At 39.8% G+C, this 15320-nt stretch overlaps 1 protein-coding gene across 2 annotated transcripts in view; it reads left to right on the top strand.

Annotated features, from left to right (window-relative positions):
- Window positions 1–11128: 11128 nt before the first annotated feature.
- sh3pxd2b (SH3 and PX domains 2B) overlaps window positions 11129–15320 on the top strand; it is a 41449-nt gene continuing 37257 nt past the window's right edge. For both annotated transcript variants that reach the window (XM_022220680.2, XM_022220678.2), the window contains exons 1-2: window positions 11129–11589; window positions 14164–14244. In XM_022220680.2, coding sequence (XP_022076372.1) covers window positions 11518–11589; window positions 14164–14244 — 153 coding nt within the window. In that variant the 5' untranslated portion in view covers window positions 11129–11517. The remainder of the gene's footprint in view (window positions 11590–14163; window positions 14245–15320) is intronic.

Below are 15320 nucleotides of genomic sequence, written 5' to 3'. Positions count from 1 at the left end.
ACAAGAAAATATAATCAGTAAGAGACAGAAATGAAAAAAGGTCAGCTTTTTCATTTTCTGAGACTGAAAGTGGTCATCAGCAAGTGTGGAGCCAAATGACAACAAGATCCTGAGAGGGCGGAGCCAGAGAGCAGTGATTGGTCAGACTAACTGAGAGCCAGAGAGCAGTGATTGGTCAGACCATAGATATATATAGAAGACAGCACGCTAGCGTATCTAGTCTTCTATATATGTATATGGTCGGCATGTCTGGTAGCATCTATGGCTGCTGTTGACCTTGTTTTTGGAGTAAAACACAGTGAAGTGTTTATGCAGATGCTGCAATCTCTGACCTTAAAGGGGAACTTTGTTTTTTTCAACCTGGGGTCTGTTTTCATATGTCATTTCATACATGTGAGTGATGGAGAAATGAATTTTCGACATAGCTCCAATATTTAGCCAGGCAGGCAGCTTAGCAGCTCAGCTAGCAGCTCAGCTAGCGAAAAGTATGGGGCAACTTGTCCCCCCACGTCAAAGTCCGCCCTAACATGCTTTTTTCCCCAACTGACCGGCTCGGATAGTCTCAACAAGTGTCCCACAACATACTAGAGATGAGAAGTGAACGAAAACCTCCACGTTACCTGGCGATCGCTCTTTGTTGTGGTCTGTATCCAAATCTGAGGACGCTAGAAAGCAAATCTCGTTCCGAAATTGCACGATAGCTCATGCCAAAACCAGTGTTTTGGCGCGAGATATCGCGCGATTTTGGATTTCCTGAGATTTGGATTTGTCAGGACTACTGACAACACAGAACCTTAATCTTACTGTTTTAATCACATTTAAGTTTTCTAAATGTTGAATGAATGTGAACCAGCGTCTCCATGAACAGTTTTATTCACTAAATGCACTACATTACAGTAACACAACACACTTCAGCTTTTTCCATGAAACTCAACACAAACATCGTTAGCTTAATGCTACGTTAGCTTTAGTCAGGCTACGACTGTGCAGCTAGCTTGGTTCGCATCGCGAACATTAAAGATAATATTTACTGGATGCTAACTCTCTTCTCTGGTCAACACACACTGAAATAAACTCTGCAGTGCATGGCAAACATTATATCTGACACTAAAGCTGCATATAAAGTGCATTAAAAGCGGCACCGATACGAAAATAAACACTTACCGAACTATCAGAGTCTTTCTGCTGGTAATATCAGCCAAAGGTAGAAAACTGATTAAAACAATCCAACAGGCAGGAAAACTGTCTGTGGAAAATGTGCTGCTGCTCCACCGAGAAATAAACCAACAATTATTATATCAGAGTTAATCCAAATGAGGAGAGCAGAGTCTCGGTTGCCTCCTCCATAGGACCTGTCCTAGGAGACTGTTTAACAAGTAGCCCCGCCCCCTGGCTTCGCAAAACTTTAACGCTCTATAAAAAAAATCAGTATTGATTTATTTTAAGATCAGCCACCTGATCTCTCATTATGACCATGAAAACTAACAAAAAAATATACAGTCTATGCACTGTACTCTGTTTGGCTCCACACTTGCTGATGACCACTTCCGGTCTCAGAATATGAAAAAACTGACCTTTTTTTCGTTTCTGTCTCTTACTGACTTTACTTTTTTGTTATTCTAAATATAAAATGAAAATCAAAGCATTTTTAAAATTTTGTATATCCCTTTTTGATCATACAAAGGAAAACGCCTTGTATTTCAATTTTGACTTTTGTATTTTAAAACGAAATCAAATAACCACTCCTTTTTTTGTTTTTCAATACCTGTGTCACAATGGAAAATCCAGTTGCCAAAATATACACAGACCCAGGGCCTGTGACTCCCACGGCTGTGGAGCTTTCGGTTCCAAAAGGTGATTTTACCTGATGTAATTTTGACATTTTTCTGAGGATTACTCATGCTGCAACACAGAGATATTAATAATGCAGCAGTTTCTTTTTTGCATATTCCCCCAACCTGATCACGATGTGGTTTCTGTTGTGATCTGCTGTCTGATCAACCTGGTTATTGGGTAGTTTGGCACTGTTAAAGCTTCACATTACAGAGAAACTGAAGTAAGAATTTTAACTTTCACTTCACAATTTGGACTGAGTTTTACCTGCAAAATTTATGATCTATGCTAGAGCTTTACTGACTGTCAGTCAAGCTTTATCAGGGTGGAAGGCTGGATTTCAGTGGGCAGAGATGCATTAATCCATCTTATCCATTAGATTTTCTGTTTGACAACTTTGATGAAATATGACAAATTGAAGGTGGCCTTTCAAGATGGCAGTATAATGCCAGTTTTTTCTATCACTCCTCTCGCAGAGTTAATGGCCTCCATAAAGCAGTTGACCTGGTGTGTGATGACTTCGGTATCATCAATGCTCCTTTCTCAGGCTCCCTGGCGGGTCCAGTGAGTCAGAAAGACCCAGCTGGTAATCAGTATGACGGGGTCAAACTTCTCAGTGATGATAAAAAGGACAAGATACCAGTTCATTACCTAAAAATGAGTGCAGCAAGGGAAATGAACCGCTGAAGATTATAAATTGCTGTTTAAAAGGATACGATCAAGTCTTAAGTGCGGTGTTTGTCAACAAATACTGACAATCAACACTTTGAGTGCAGTTCTTTCTCGTACTATGTAACAAATCCAAATCGGAATCTTATTAATGTGTGTGGTTGATGTAGAGATATTTTAATGAATGAGTGGGAAGTTTAAAATGCTGGGGGAACTAGGAAAATGGTCTATGGAAAATTTTGGAGGGCCAAACAAACAGCAAAAGCCATAAATTCATTTCAGGAATTCTGTCATTGTATTGGAGAATGAAGCCTAAATGAAGAAAAAAAAAGCCAATATGAAAATTGTAAAGTCACACACTGATATACATAAGCTTCTTATTTTGAAGTTAATGATACAAATTACCGGATGTTCATAGAATTTTACAAGTAGAGTGAAAACCTACAGTGCATATCATAAGTATTCACCCCCTTTGATGTTTTACCCTTTTATTGCTTTCATAAATCAATCATGGTCAATAAAATTTAGCTTTTTTAACAAAAACAATTATTGGAAAAACTCTTTAATGTCAAAGTGAAAACAGATTTCTATAAAGTAATGTTAATGAAAGAAAATTATATAAATAAAAATAATTGTTTGGATAATTATTCACCCCCTTTTTTAATTTAATGGTCTAATTCAATAGAGGTCCATCAAATTGTTGCCAATAGTATCACAATTAGTGAAATGAAGATCACCTGAGTGGTGTGGGTGTGTTTCAAGTGATTGAGTTGTAAAACACCTGTCTGAAGGGTCCAGAGAGTGGTTGATCAGTATTCCTGGCTACCATTACACCATGAAGACAGAAGAACACTCTAAGCAACTCAGGGAAAGGGTTATTGAGAAGTACAATTCAGGGGATGGTTACAAAAAAAATTCCAAGGCACTGAACATCCCCCAGAGTTCAGTGAAATCAATTATCAAGAAATGGAAGGAATATGGCACTTGTGTGAATCTGCCTAGATCAGGTCGCCCTCGTAAACTGAGTGACCGTGCAAGTAGGAGACTAGTGAGAGAAACCACCAAGACCCCTACAACTACTCTGAAGGAGTTACAAGCTTCAGCTGCTGAGATGGGAGAGACTGTGCATGTAGCAACTGCTGCCCGGGTTCTTCACCAGTCAAAGCTTTATGGGAGAGTGGCAATGAGAAAGCCACTGTTGAAGAAAAGTCATATTAGATCTCGACTAGAGTTTGCCAAAAAGCACGTGGAAGACTCCATGGTCAAGTGGAAGAAGATTTTTTGGTCTGATGAGACCAAAATTGAGCTTTTTGGCCATCAGACAAGACGTCATGTTTGGCGGAAACCAAACACTGCACATCACCAGAAACACACCATCCCCACTGTGAAGCATGGTGGTGGCAGCATCATGCTGTGGGGATGTTTCTCAGCAACTGGACCTGGAAGGCTTGTAAAGATAGAGGGCAGAATGAATGCTGCAAAATACACTGAAATCCTGGGGGACAATCTTTTTCAGTCTGCAAGAGAACTACGTCTTGGGAGAAGATTTATTTTCCAGCAAGACAATGATCCAAAACATACTGCAAAAGCTATACAGGAATGGTTAAAAAAGAACCAGGTAAATGTTCTGGAGTGGCCGAGTCAAAGCTCAGACCTCAATCCTATAGAGAATTTGTGGCTGGACTTGAAAAGGGCTGTTCATGCCCAATACCTGCACAACCTGACAGAGCTTGAGTAGTTTTGCAAAGAAGAATGGAGCAAAATTGCAGTGGGCAGATGTACAAGACTGATTGAGACCTATCCACACAGACTCACTGCTGTGATTGCAGCCAAAGTTGCATCTACTAAATACTGACTTGAAGGGGGTGAATAATTATGCAAACAATTATTTTCATTTATATAATTTTCTTTCATTAACATTATTTTATAGAAATCTGTTTTCACTTTGACATTAAAAAGTTTTTTCCAATAATTATTTTTGTTAAAAAAGCTAAATTTTATTGACCATGATTGATTTATGAAAGCAATAAAAGGGTAAAACATCAAAGGGGGTGAATACTTATGATAGGCACTGGTATACCTATATATTGCAAGAAAATCTTGCAATATAGCAAAAAATCTGCGATACCAAATGCAATTTAAAATTCTGCGATATGGCAAAGGATCGCTGTATTTATGGTTTTGACACTGAGGATTTTATGTTTGTGTGGATAATTTATCTAACAACAGTAACTTCTGGTGCAATAAGATATGTTTTTATTGTTACATGGCTGCTTGTTTCCATAATTGGGTAGTTACTTAAGAGAGGTCACATTCTGTAATTTAGGGTCCAAGTGCACAAAAATGTCACTAATATCCTGGAATGATATGAAAAACCTCCCAAATGAACAAAATAGATATGATATTATTTTTTTATGACATTAATAAACCAATTAGACATTTCCAGTCAAATAATTTCCAGCTGTGATGGAGCCCCAGATTTAACCGAATACCAGATAAACTGTGGCTGTGTGCGACAGCTCACCTGTCTGAGGTATAGGAAAATGCACAGTTTAATTTACTGTAACATCCTGATCAATCCTGTCTGCATGCAGGTGATCATTTGTAGTTACAAATAATTAATAAAGTTACCGGTGTGTCGTGCTGCCTTGTGTGCAGAAATGTGCATAGCTCCCTTGCTTTGGAGGCGCTCATATGGTTCCTGCTGCTGTCTGATGCTGCAGGTATTTAATAAACTCAGTACAAACAGCTGGAAGCAACAAACTACACTTCAGCTCCTGTTGACATTTTTAGATCTGTGTGCACCTTCTGTCAAATCACAGTATGTAAACTGTGTCTTTTCAGCTCTCTGTGATGTTTACAGACGAGCTGCATAGCCGAGAGCTTGCGTCTACGCATAACTGTTATACTTATCTGTGTTTTCACTTGTATGTGGACGCCGTAGTTGCATATACTGAAACTTGGACATTGGAGTTTCAGTGAATGAATTTGATATGTTGGATCTGGGGTGGCCAGTGAGATCTCATCCCTCCATTTTCGCACAACTGCTGGGAATCATAAACCAGATTTAATGGCAAATCATCTAGCAATTGTTCAGATAAATTCATTTGGAACCCAAGTGGACCAGCAACTTTTTAAGTGTGGCCAAAAAATTATTGTCCATCTACAAGCAATTGGAGATTTTTGCTACAACAGAAAATAAGGACAAAGTGGGTTTAATCACACCACTGTAACCTTTTACCTCTGTAAGTAAATACATGTAATTTATATTGTACATGGCCATGGCTAGGGAAAAGGCAAGGTCAGGTTATTATGGTGAAGGCATTACATGGGGATGAAAAGCACAGATTTACGGGGATTAGTGAAGTTGTTCGATGATGTGCTGAGACTCCACTGAACTCTCGGCTGCCTCTAACATCAGGACCCATCTTCATGCGAAACCCCCCATCAAAGGCTGTTCATGCGTAATGACCCCCATAAGGGCCACTCTTACAGAGCAAAGCAACACATCTGTGTTTGGGCCATGCATACCTGGGCAGCGTGTATTTGCGTGCGCTTTTGTGCTCGTGTGAGTGTTTCGAGACCGTCGTGAGTTGGTAAGGCGCTGGAATGATGAGTAAACATCATTAGTCCGCATTCTGCCTCTACTCCTAATTGAACTGTATTATCAGAAGAACACATGTACCGTCAGGTCCTTTCATCTCCGGGTAAACCACAGACATGATTAGACATCACAGAGACACATTACCTCGCCATGATACCCACATTAATCCGAGACACTGATCATTAGGAGCTTGTAGGACTTAATGATGGTGTGGAGTTTGCTGCGGACTAGCCTACTTTTAGGTTGTTTGTTCCTGAGTTGGCGGGTTGTTTGTTTTTGTCCGCGGAATTGAGAAAGGGAGATGCTGAGACAGGTTTAATTTAGTGTCTTGAATTTTAGAATTCTAAATGAGCAATTATATGTCAGTTATCTCTGCATTTGAAAGATAATGGAGACCCAAAGAGCACTTTCATCTCCATAGGTGTGCTATACATTTGTGCAAATTCTGCACTGCTAAAGTTCTCCCTTGTTTTTTTCTTTTATACACAAATGATTTATTTAGGTAATAAGCTACTGACTGGTCTTTTTGACTTTAGTTTACCTGTGAAACAGCTTTCTCCTAACGTGTTATCTCAACTGGGCTGCATCCATTCCATCCAATGATAAGAAAAATGTGATTTCTTTTCCCACAAATCGTCTCCATGAAAGTAAAATAATGTAAGCAAGCTGACTTCTTGGATGTAAATTTTACCTGATTCTTTTAAACTAGCCTGAAGTGTGTCTGTAAACTTAACCGAGTCATTGTTATCATTTACAACCACCTCTGTTTGTGTCAAAAAAAAAAAAAGTTAGATGCAGTGTACTTGACGGAGAGTTTTCCATAAAAATGTGAGAGATACATTATATTGCCAAAAGTATTCGCTCACCTGCCTTGACTTGCATGTGAATGCAAGTGACATCCCATTCCTAATCCATAGGGTTCAATATGACGTCGGTTCACCCTTTGCAGCTATAACAGCTTCAACTCTTCTGGTAAGGCTGTCCACAAGGTTTAGGAGTGTGTTTATGGGAATTTTTGACCATTCTTCCAGAAGCTCATTTGTGAGGTCACACGCTAATGTTGGACCAGAAGGCCTGGCTCTCAGTCTCCGCTCTAATTCATCCCAAAGGTGTTATATCGGGCTGAGGTCAGGACTCTGTGCAGGTCAGTCAAGTTCATCCACACCAGACTCTGTCATCCATGTCTTTATGGACCTTGCTTTGTGCACTGGTGTACAGTCATGTTGGAAGAGGAAGGGGCAGCTCCAAACTGTTCCCACAAAATTGGGAGCATGGAATTGTTCAAAATGTCTTGGTATGCTGAAGCATTCAGAGTTCCTTTCACTGGGACTAAGGAGCCAAGCCCAGTTCCTGAAAAACAACCCCCCACACCATCATCCCCCCTCCACCAAACTTTACACACAATGCAGTCTGACAAGTATGGTTCTCCTGGCAACCGCCAAACCCAGTCTCATCCATCAGATTGCCAGATCGAGAAGCGCAATTCGTCACTCCAGAGAAGGCGTCTCCACTGCTCTAGAGTCCAGTGATGGCGTGCTTTACACCACTGCATCCCACGCTTTGCATTGCACTTGGTGATGTATGGCTTGGATGCAGCTGCTCGGCCATGGAAACCCATTCCACGAAGCTGTCTGCTGAAGCACTGTTCTTGAGCTAATCTGAAGGCTACATGAAGTTTGAAGGTCTGTAGCGATTGACTCTGCAGAAAGTTGGCCACCTCTTGGCACTATGCGCCTCAGCATCCGCTGACCCCACTCCGTCAGTTTATGTGGCCGACCACTTGGTGGCTGAGTTGCTGTCGTTCCCACACACTTCCGCTTTGTTATAATACAGCTGACAGTTGACTGTGGAATATTTAGGAGAGAGGAAATGTCACGACTGGATTTGTTGCACAGGTGGCATCCTATCACAGTTCCACGCTGGAATTCACTGAGCTCCTGAGAGCGACCCAGTCTTTCACAAATGTTTGTAAAAGCAGTCTGCATGCCTAGGTGCTTGATTTTATACATTCTTCTTCTTCTTCTTCTTCTTCGTCTTTTATTTCAAATCAGTATTGGGGTGCAATAACATAGTTCATACTTTTTACAACAAATAATAATAATAATAATATATAGATATAAGTACAAATTTACATTCCTGTGATTTGAAAAGGGGATGGAAGAAGCTTACGCTTATAAGGCTCCAGCCCCTCTTCCATGGCCACATCTGTGGCCATGGAAGTGATTGGAACACCTGATTCTGATTATTTGGATGGGTGAGCAAATACTTTTGGCAATATACTGTATTAAGGCATTAACAGCCTCACATTTGTTTCTGTCTCATCCAGTGCACTGTGTGAAGATCTTCAACATCTGTCCTTATCGTTACTTCAGCCCGGTGGCTCAGGGAGAGGCTTTGGGTTACCTGTTGCCACTTCAGGAACGTTTCTCTGGCATCACATCTCATCTGGAGCTGCAAATGTGCGATGGTAGTGACCCTTCACCTTTCATATGACCTCTGGTCCTCATTTATTATATAACTGTTGAGTCTTCATCCACAATGCTCTTCACTCTTTTGAACAGTGCAGGATTTTTCTCTCTATGAAATATGCAGCATTTAAAAACTAATATCTTACATTTTGAGAACTAGACTGTATTATGTTTTACCCTAATAATGGAAATATATTCATAGTACATCATTTTTATGAGCTTGTGATGGCAGATCTTTGAATCATCAGTATAACTGATAATTCTTTATCTCCATGTTTTCATTTTTATAGCCTTTTCTAAATTTCTGTATTGTCCCTGTAATCATTTTCTACTGAATCTCACATAAAATAAACTGGAAAAACCAAATCATTTTTTAAACTAGAGCTTTAACATACTTTTTTTTTACTTCTCCTTTTCTGTGAAAAATATTCCATCTGACAGCATGGATTCACGTAACCCTGTAGTTGCAATAAATTCAGACTTTCATTTCTGCTTTTGTTTTAAGTAGTCTTTCTTTATCATAGTCCTGCTCAAAACAAAATGTAGGATGTCATAAAAATTGTTAGCTTTTTCTTTGCTGTATGCTCAATTGCCTACTATGACAATACTAAATTATTCTCCCCAATGCAGCTATAAATTTATATTAATCTTTGTAAGGGCTCTGTTTCTGCAGATAAGACAGAACTGCCACATGTACAATGTTCATGTAGTGAGTACAACAGACCAAAAGATGGAGCTATTCTGCAACTATTCTTGCAAATAAAATCTCAAACTTGGCCTTGGAGTGTACAAACATTAGCAATAAGAATCAAAAGTAATTGTAGTTATACCAGTTAATTAAATGATTACAGGTAAATGCATAATCTGTGGCATTACACACAACAGTGACATCATCCTTACAAAGCATTTGTCTAAAACTAAATTGGCACACTTCCAGTTTACCACTCATTGAGGGACATCAACAACACGCAGACATGGGGACATCATGTGATGCAGCCCAATGAGTCAAGCTTGATGATTTCAACACAGTTTCTTTTTCCATTTTTCATTATTATTTATTGTAGTAGACAGTGACCGTTCTACCTAACTGATAATAGAAAACTTGTGGATTTAGAATGAAAAACAGATTGTGTTTCTGTTAAAAACAAAGTGCAAGTGATGATATGTGAGCAATAATCAGAAATGTATCCATAATTCCCATCATCAGCCATCGTTGCAACAACAATCTAAATAAATCAGGACACTAGTTCTAGGTTCCTGAGTTCAACGCTTTTATCGAGACGATTTCATTTGTGTCATCCACAATCCCACCTGACATTTGCATGAAATTACTCCACTAACCCAACTGCTTTGTCAACTAGAAGTACATAATTGCTAAGAAAGAAGAATAAGCTAAGTGCTCATTTCAAAAAGAAGAAATAAAAAGTCAGAAACAAATACCATTATAATTAAAATAAAAACAAAGGAAAAATACAGAACTTCAATCATAATATTTAAAAAAAAAACTGTAAATGAATACATGTTAATTAATAATGAGGTTTGCTTTACCATTATCTAAATGTGAAGGCTAATGCTAAGTGAAATAGCTAAAATTAGACATAATGGGTAAACTAGCCAGCTCAAATTGCTAAATGCTTTAAACAGCTAAAAACAAAATAACTAGATAGTAATTTGTTGTAGGTTAGAGAGACAGTGTCAACATCACAGAGTAAATGGTTACAATAGACAGCTGAATCTAATGTACGTTTGGCTAATGGCTAGCTACTTAATTCAAATATACGTGGTTGAAGCCAAAGTAGAGACGCTACTTTCGTTGTATGAATGCAAACTTAGTAGCTACTTAGTATAAATACATAAGTCATTTCTAAATGCCTGAAACAGTTAAACAGGTAGATATATCATCAGATTGTTTTAAGTTTAAGAGACATTGTCAAAAATACAGTCAGTGGTTAAAATACATAGAAAAGTAATGACGAAATAGAAGGCATTAGTGAACATACGTTAAGTTAAGCCGAGTAATTGCCAAATGCATAAAACTGCTGAAAGCAGTGGAATTGTTCTTAGTAAAAAAAAAAAAAAAATCACATAATAAATAGTTAAAATAGATAGCTGAATGTAATGGCTAAATAGTCGGCATTAGCGAGCTAAGCTATGTTGAGCTAATGGCTAGTGCTGGTCGAAGTGCTAAGCCAAAATGGGGATGCTACTTTAGCTGTATGAAGGCAAACTTAACTAAACAAACTTTAGAATTATCGGTTCAGCTGTATGTAATATACTCTAAGATTAGCCACTTACTATTATTATTAGTTAGCGTTACATACAAAATTGGCACAAATAGTAAAATTATAAAAATAAAATCCCAACATTGGGTAAGATGTCAGATAAAGTTGATTAGGTGCAGCTGAGCATGTTGCCTTTGGGTCCAGCTTCAGATTGCCACATTGATTTTACTCTCCTTTTCGAAGCTGGATGTTATTGATACTAAACGTATTTGATTGGTATGACTCCCCACTGCTCGGATCCTGCACTACGACTTTAAGTGAGTGGATTGATTCCGTCTCTGAGTGATCCTGCAGCCTTGTGGTTTGCTGTGACGCTGGAGGGGTTGGTCTGGTGGAGCATAATGGAGCGTCCCAGCTGCTGAAATGGGAGTGGGCGAGCTGGGATAGGCTGGGAGTTTGGTTGGAGCCGTCAGCGCGTCGGGACAAGGCACAAGAAAAAGAGTGGGGAAAGCGAAGAAACCCGAGCGGCTGTTAACTTCTGAGCGGCTGAATGTTGGACAGGAAATCGTAGCTTTACGGAAAGCGGCGTTTGTGGCAATCAGAGAGCACGGACCTGATGACAAAGAAGCGTCGCGTCGGAAACTTTTTTTGTGATCGCTCCTAAAAGCCCCAGCAGGGAATTCTGTTTTCTTTTAACGGGAGTCGCAAAGAAGAGGACAGCATGCCACGGCGCACAGTGCACGAAGTAACCGTGCAAGATGTCCAGAAGAGAAGGAATCCGAACAAACACTACGTAAGCCTCTTTTAAATCATCACATTTTACCGTTTTGCTGCTTGGATTGACCAACAGATCGAGACTATTCTGCAGTTCTTCTCATCTTCCTGTTGGGAAAAGTAAAAACAAAGGGAGTGTCAAATTACAGTTAACCAAGCCAGCAGAAACGGACTTTCATAGAATCAGATTTGTTTTTGAAAACTTGCTCAGGCTATTTAGATCAACAGTGATTTTATTTTGAAAGTCCTATAAAGTGAATAAAAGACAGTAACATTAGGCTGTTCATTAAGGCTCAGGCTGTTTACACCATCTAATGTCCCTGTAGTTGTTTTTAAGTGTATCTGTCTCGTGTGACCTCTGACCCTCCCTCAGTCTGCATATTTTCAAGTGTCTCCCAGTATCACATGTATGTATGTGAATGTAGGCATTGTTCTACCTAAGTCTCTTCCAGCTCTGCTCATATGCCTGCTGCCATCACTCCCAGAAAACATCACAACAGCCAAATCAGTCCTCTCCACACACCATCCAGACTCATCTCTGTGTGGATAGGGTTCAAATTGACCACCTCGGCTTTGTCACACCTCAGGCTCTTCAATTTATTCAGGGAAAAAAACTCATACATGCAGGCACTGGTAACTAGGAAATGTAACTAACAGATTTTCTAAGGTCATCGCACCAAAGGCGATGTTTGCAATCGGGATGGGCCTAAACATTAACACATGCCATGCAGCATCTGGACTTTTATGACTTCAGTTTTGCAGCACAGTTGATCACACATCAACTGTACTGATAACTTTTCCTGGAAGTTCATAATCACTTGATGTGTGAGAGACGTCTAGTGATTATGTTGTGATTATCTCATTAGCTATGTCTTTCTACTGGCATTCAGTTGCTAACTGTGTAGGGGGAGCTGGAATAAGAAAGATGAAGGCCATGGGGATATTTTTCCTCTCTCTACAGAGCTTGTGTGGGAGACAAGAACATCAAAAAGACAAAGCTTCATTTCTAGCTTTTCTGCAATTCATAAACAATGGGGCTTTTATGACTTTTTGCGTGGAAGTGAGTAGTGGGAGCTAAATGTGGGTGAATTTTCCTGCAAAGACAGTCCAAAGTAACACGTATGACATCATCTGATGTACAGCGCCAACAGTGAGAGCCACAGCCAGGGCCTCAGCAGGTGTTTGTGTTATTTCCATGTACACGGTGTGTGTCAGTGTATGTGCTCATATGCATTTGTTGGTTTGCATCCATATATGTGTGAAAATGAAGGACCGACAGACCTTCGTACCGCTGTGAGTGTTAGTGGTCAAGGACATAGAGTTCTTGTGGTCCTGTGTCTTCTCCATCTGTCTGTTTGCTCTGGTGCAGCCCATGTTGTTTCCTTTTTTTATTTATTTCTTTGCTTTTGGTATTCTCTCCACGCACGCAGGCATGGCACCTTAAATCTTCCAGAACCCTGAGGCGTGGTAAAGAGAACAAAAAGCTGCTTAAAGCTCATCTGCTCGTCGAAGTTGAACATATCCTGTAGGGAAAAAAAACACCTGACAAATCACATTCTCAAGAGACATTTATGTGAGAGCAGTTTTATGCCAGTAGTAGTGTTCCACTGACCAGAAGAGATATGATAGGAAAAGTTATAGCTTTACTTTTCTTCCTCAGAGCCACTTTTAACAACTTTAGCCTCATTTGCCAAAGCAGATGATGTACATTTAGTTTAAAGAACACTGTAGCAAGAAAAAGAACAGTTAATTCACTTAATTTGGGATGCATTTATTCTAGTAGTTGGCTAGAGATGATAACCTATCTTAATGTAAAGATCTCCCTCACCTGTTTTGAGTTTACATTGGGTAAATCTGTTCTCCTCTGGGATCTAACTCTTTGTTTAATGAAAACTGTAACCCTGCTAGGAAATAGCTCCTGAAGCTGGTTCATCTGTGGTCATTTGTGACTCTAGTGCCCTGACAGAGAGAGCGAGGCTGGGGCAGGTCTGGGAGTGAGGCCAGCAGCATTCAGCCAGACACAGCAAGCCACTGGGGAGTTTCCAATCACCTCCTCACCTCTTTCCTCCTCTACATTTGAGAACAAAAAAAAAAACAACCTGTATCTGCTGCCTCCAGACTGCAGTGATTAGACATGTTGTGGCATTTTACTGTCTTTGAAATGAGGATGGTTGAGCATGTAGTTGCACGAATGCCCGTCACGTTACAAAGATAAAAACTTATCTCTGTATTTCTTTTTGACAATGCCTGCCATTCTGCTATTCCTGATTGATAAACAGTTTTAAAAATATAGCATAGTCTGTCTGCTGCATCCCTGCAGGACAATAATGCCCTCATCAGCAGGATATGATGTCAGTACACCAGGAAGTGAAATAATCGGATATCCCTGTTGCTTTCATGCGAACAGATGATGACATTGCCTGCTGCCTGATGATGCCAGATAAGTTTGCTGTCTGCCCTCGCTTATGCAGCCCCTCAGTGGGATTTGCACTTCCAGTGAATGGCACCATGAGTCAGAAACCAAGCGGCTCACAATAATGGCCGTTTTGTTAGTTTGCATGTTCAAGTTATTTTTGTCTTTTTGCTCTTCCAGGTTTACATCATCAAAGTGTCCTGGAGCGATGGCAGCACAGAAATCATTTACAGACGCTACAGCAAGTTCTTTGACCTGCAGGTAAGCAAACGTGTTAGTGTGTGGAGTTACACGTTTCAGGGAGAAAGGAGTTCTCTCAGCAGCAAAGATGAGCATAAGCCAGGAAGGGAATGGGAGAACTGTCCCCTTGTAGATGTTGTACTCGTTGGCAGCCTCTCCCTGCTCCACCCAGATGACACTGGTAATTATATTGTGTGAGAGTGAGTCGGAAAATGTCAAAATGAAGTTAATAGAGGACAGTGATGAATGCAACGACCGCACTGATGACCACAGAAATGTCTGAATCATTCTTGAACGTCACACTGGCGGTGTGTGTTGCACAAGGAGGGAATCTCATTAGTATCCTAGCTCGCCTTCCTCTTTTGAAGGTAATGAATCTGGGGGCCCGGCCACATCTGAGCTTAAAGAGCGTGGACTCCAGGAAATCCAGAAAGGCAATTGCTTTTAATGAGCGCGTAGTCAATTTAGGCAAAGCATACTGTCAGGCCTAATTGGATTAAATTCCTTTTAATTGATTAGGATGGTCAAAGCATGAGCAATGAAATGAAGGGCTTTACTGCCCCACTAAGGTTTTCTGAGGCTGCAAACGTAATGTTAAAAGAATGTGAAGTATTTCATTACTAATTTCATTAGATTGTTTTGAGCCAGTAAAGACTGCCAACAGAACACATCTACTCATATTACACTCAGTTGTTACACCTCATGGTAAAACAGAATGTACAAGTATGAATAGTAATAGCTGCAGTGTAATGAACACAGATTGGCTAATTAGTAAAGACTATTGTTTGCTCTTTACTGCTAAAGTGTATGGATATTATGTCATCCAGCTTGTTGTTCTCTTCCTACAGGAGTGCAAACCCCGTCCCCCATCCTCCTTAATTACTGTAGTCTACCTTGACACAGTCACACAAACAATAAAGTTGCACTTTTCATTAAGGAGATAAAAGTTATAGCAAATGAAAAATGATAGGAGGAGATGTGTGATGTGTAGATTTTGTACACTGGTGCTAAAAATGATCTTATGGCTGAGCAAAATAATGTAAATGGTTACATTTATCTCTATCATTAAAAGAAAAATGTAGGTTTTTTATTGTTTT

This window comes from Acanthochromis polyacanthus, chromosome 17 (genome assembly GCF_021347895.1).
Source record: "Acanthochromis polyacanthus isolate Apoly-LR-REF ecotype Palm Island chromosome 17, KAUST_Apoly_ChrSc, whole genome shotgun sequence".
NCBI lineage: Eukaryota > Metazoa > Chordata > Actinopteri > Pomacentridae > Acanthochromis > Acanthochromis polyacanthus.
This window is presented reverse-complemented; position numbering and strand designations above follow the sequence as displayed.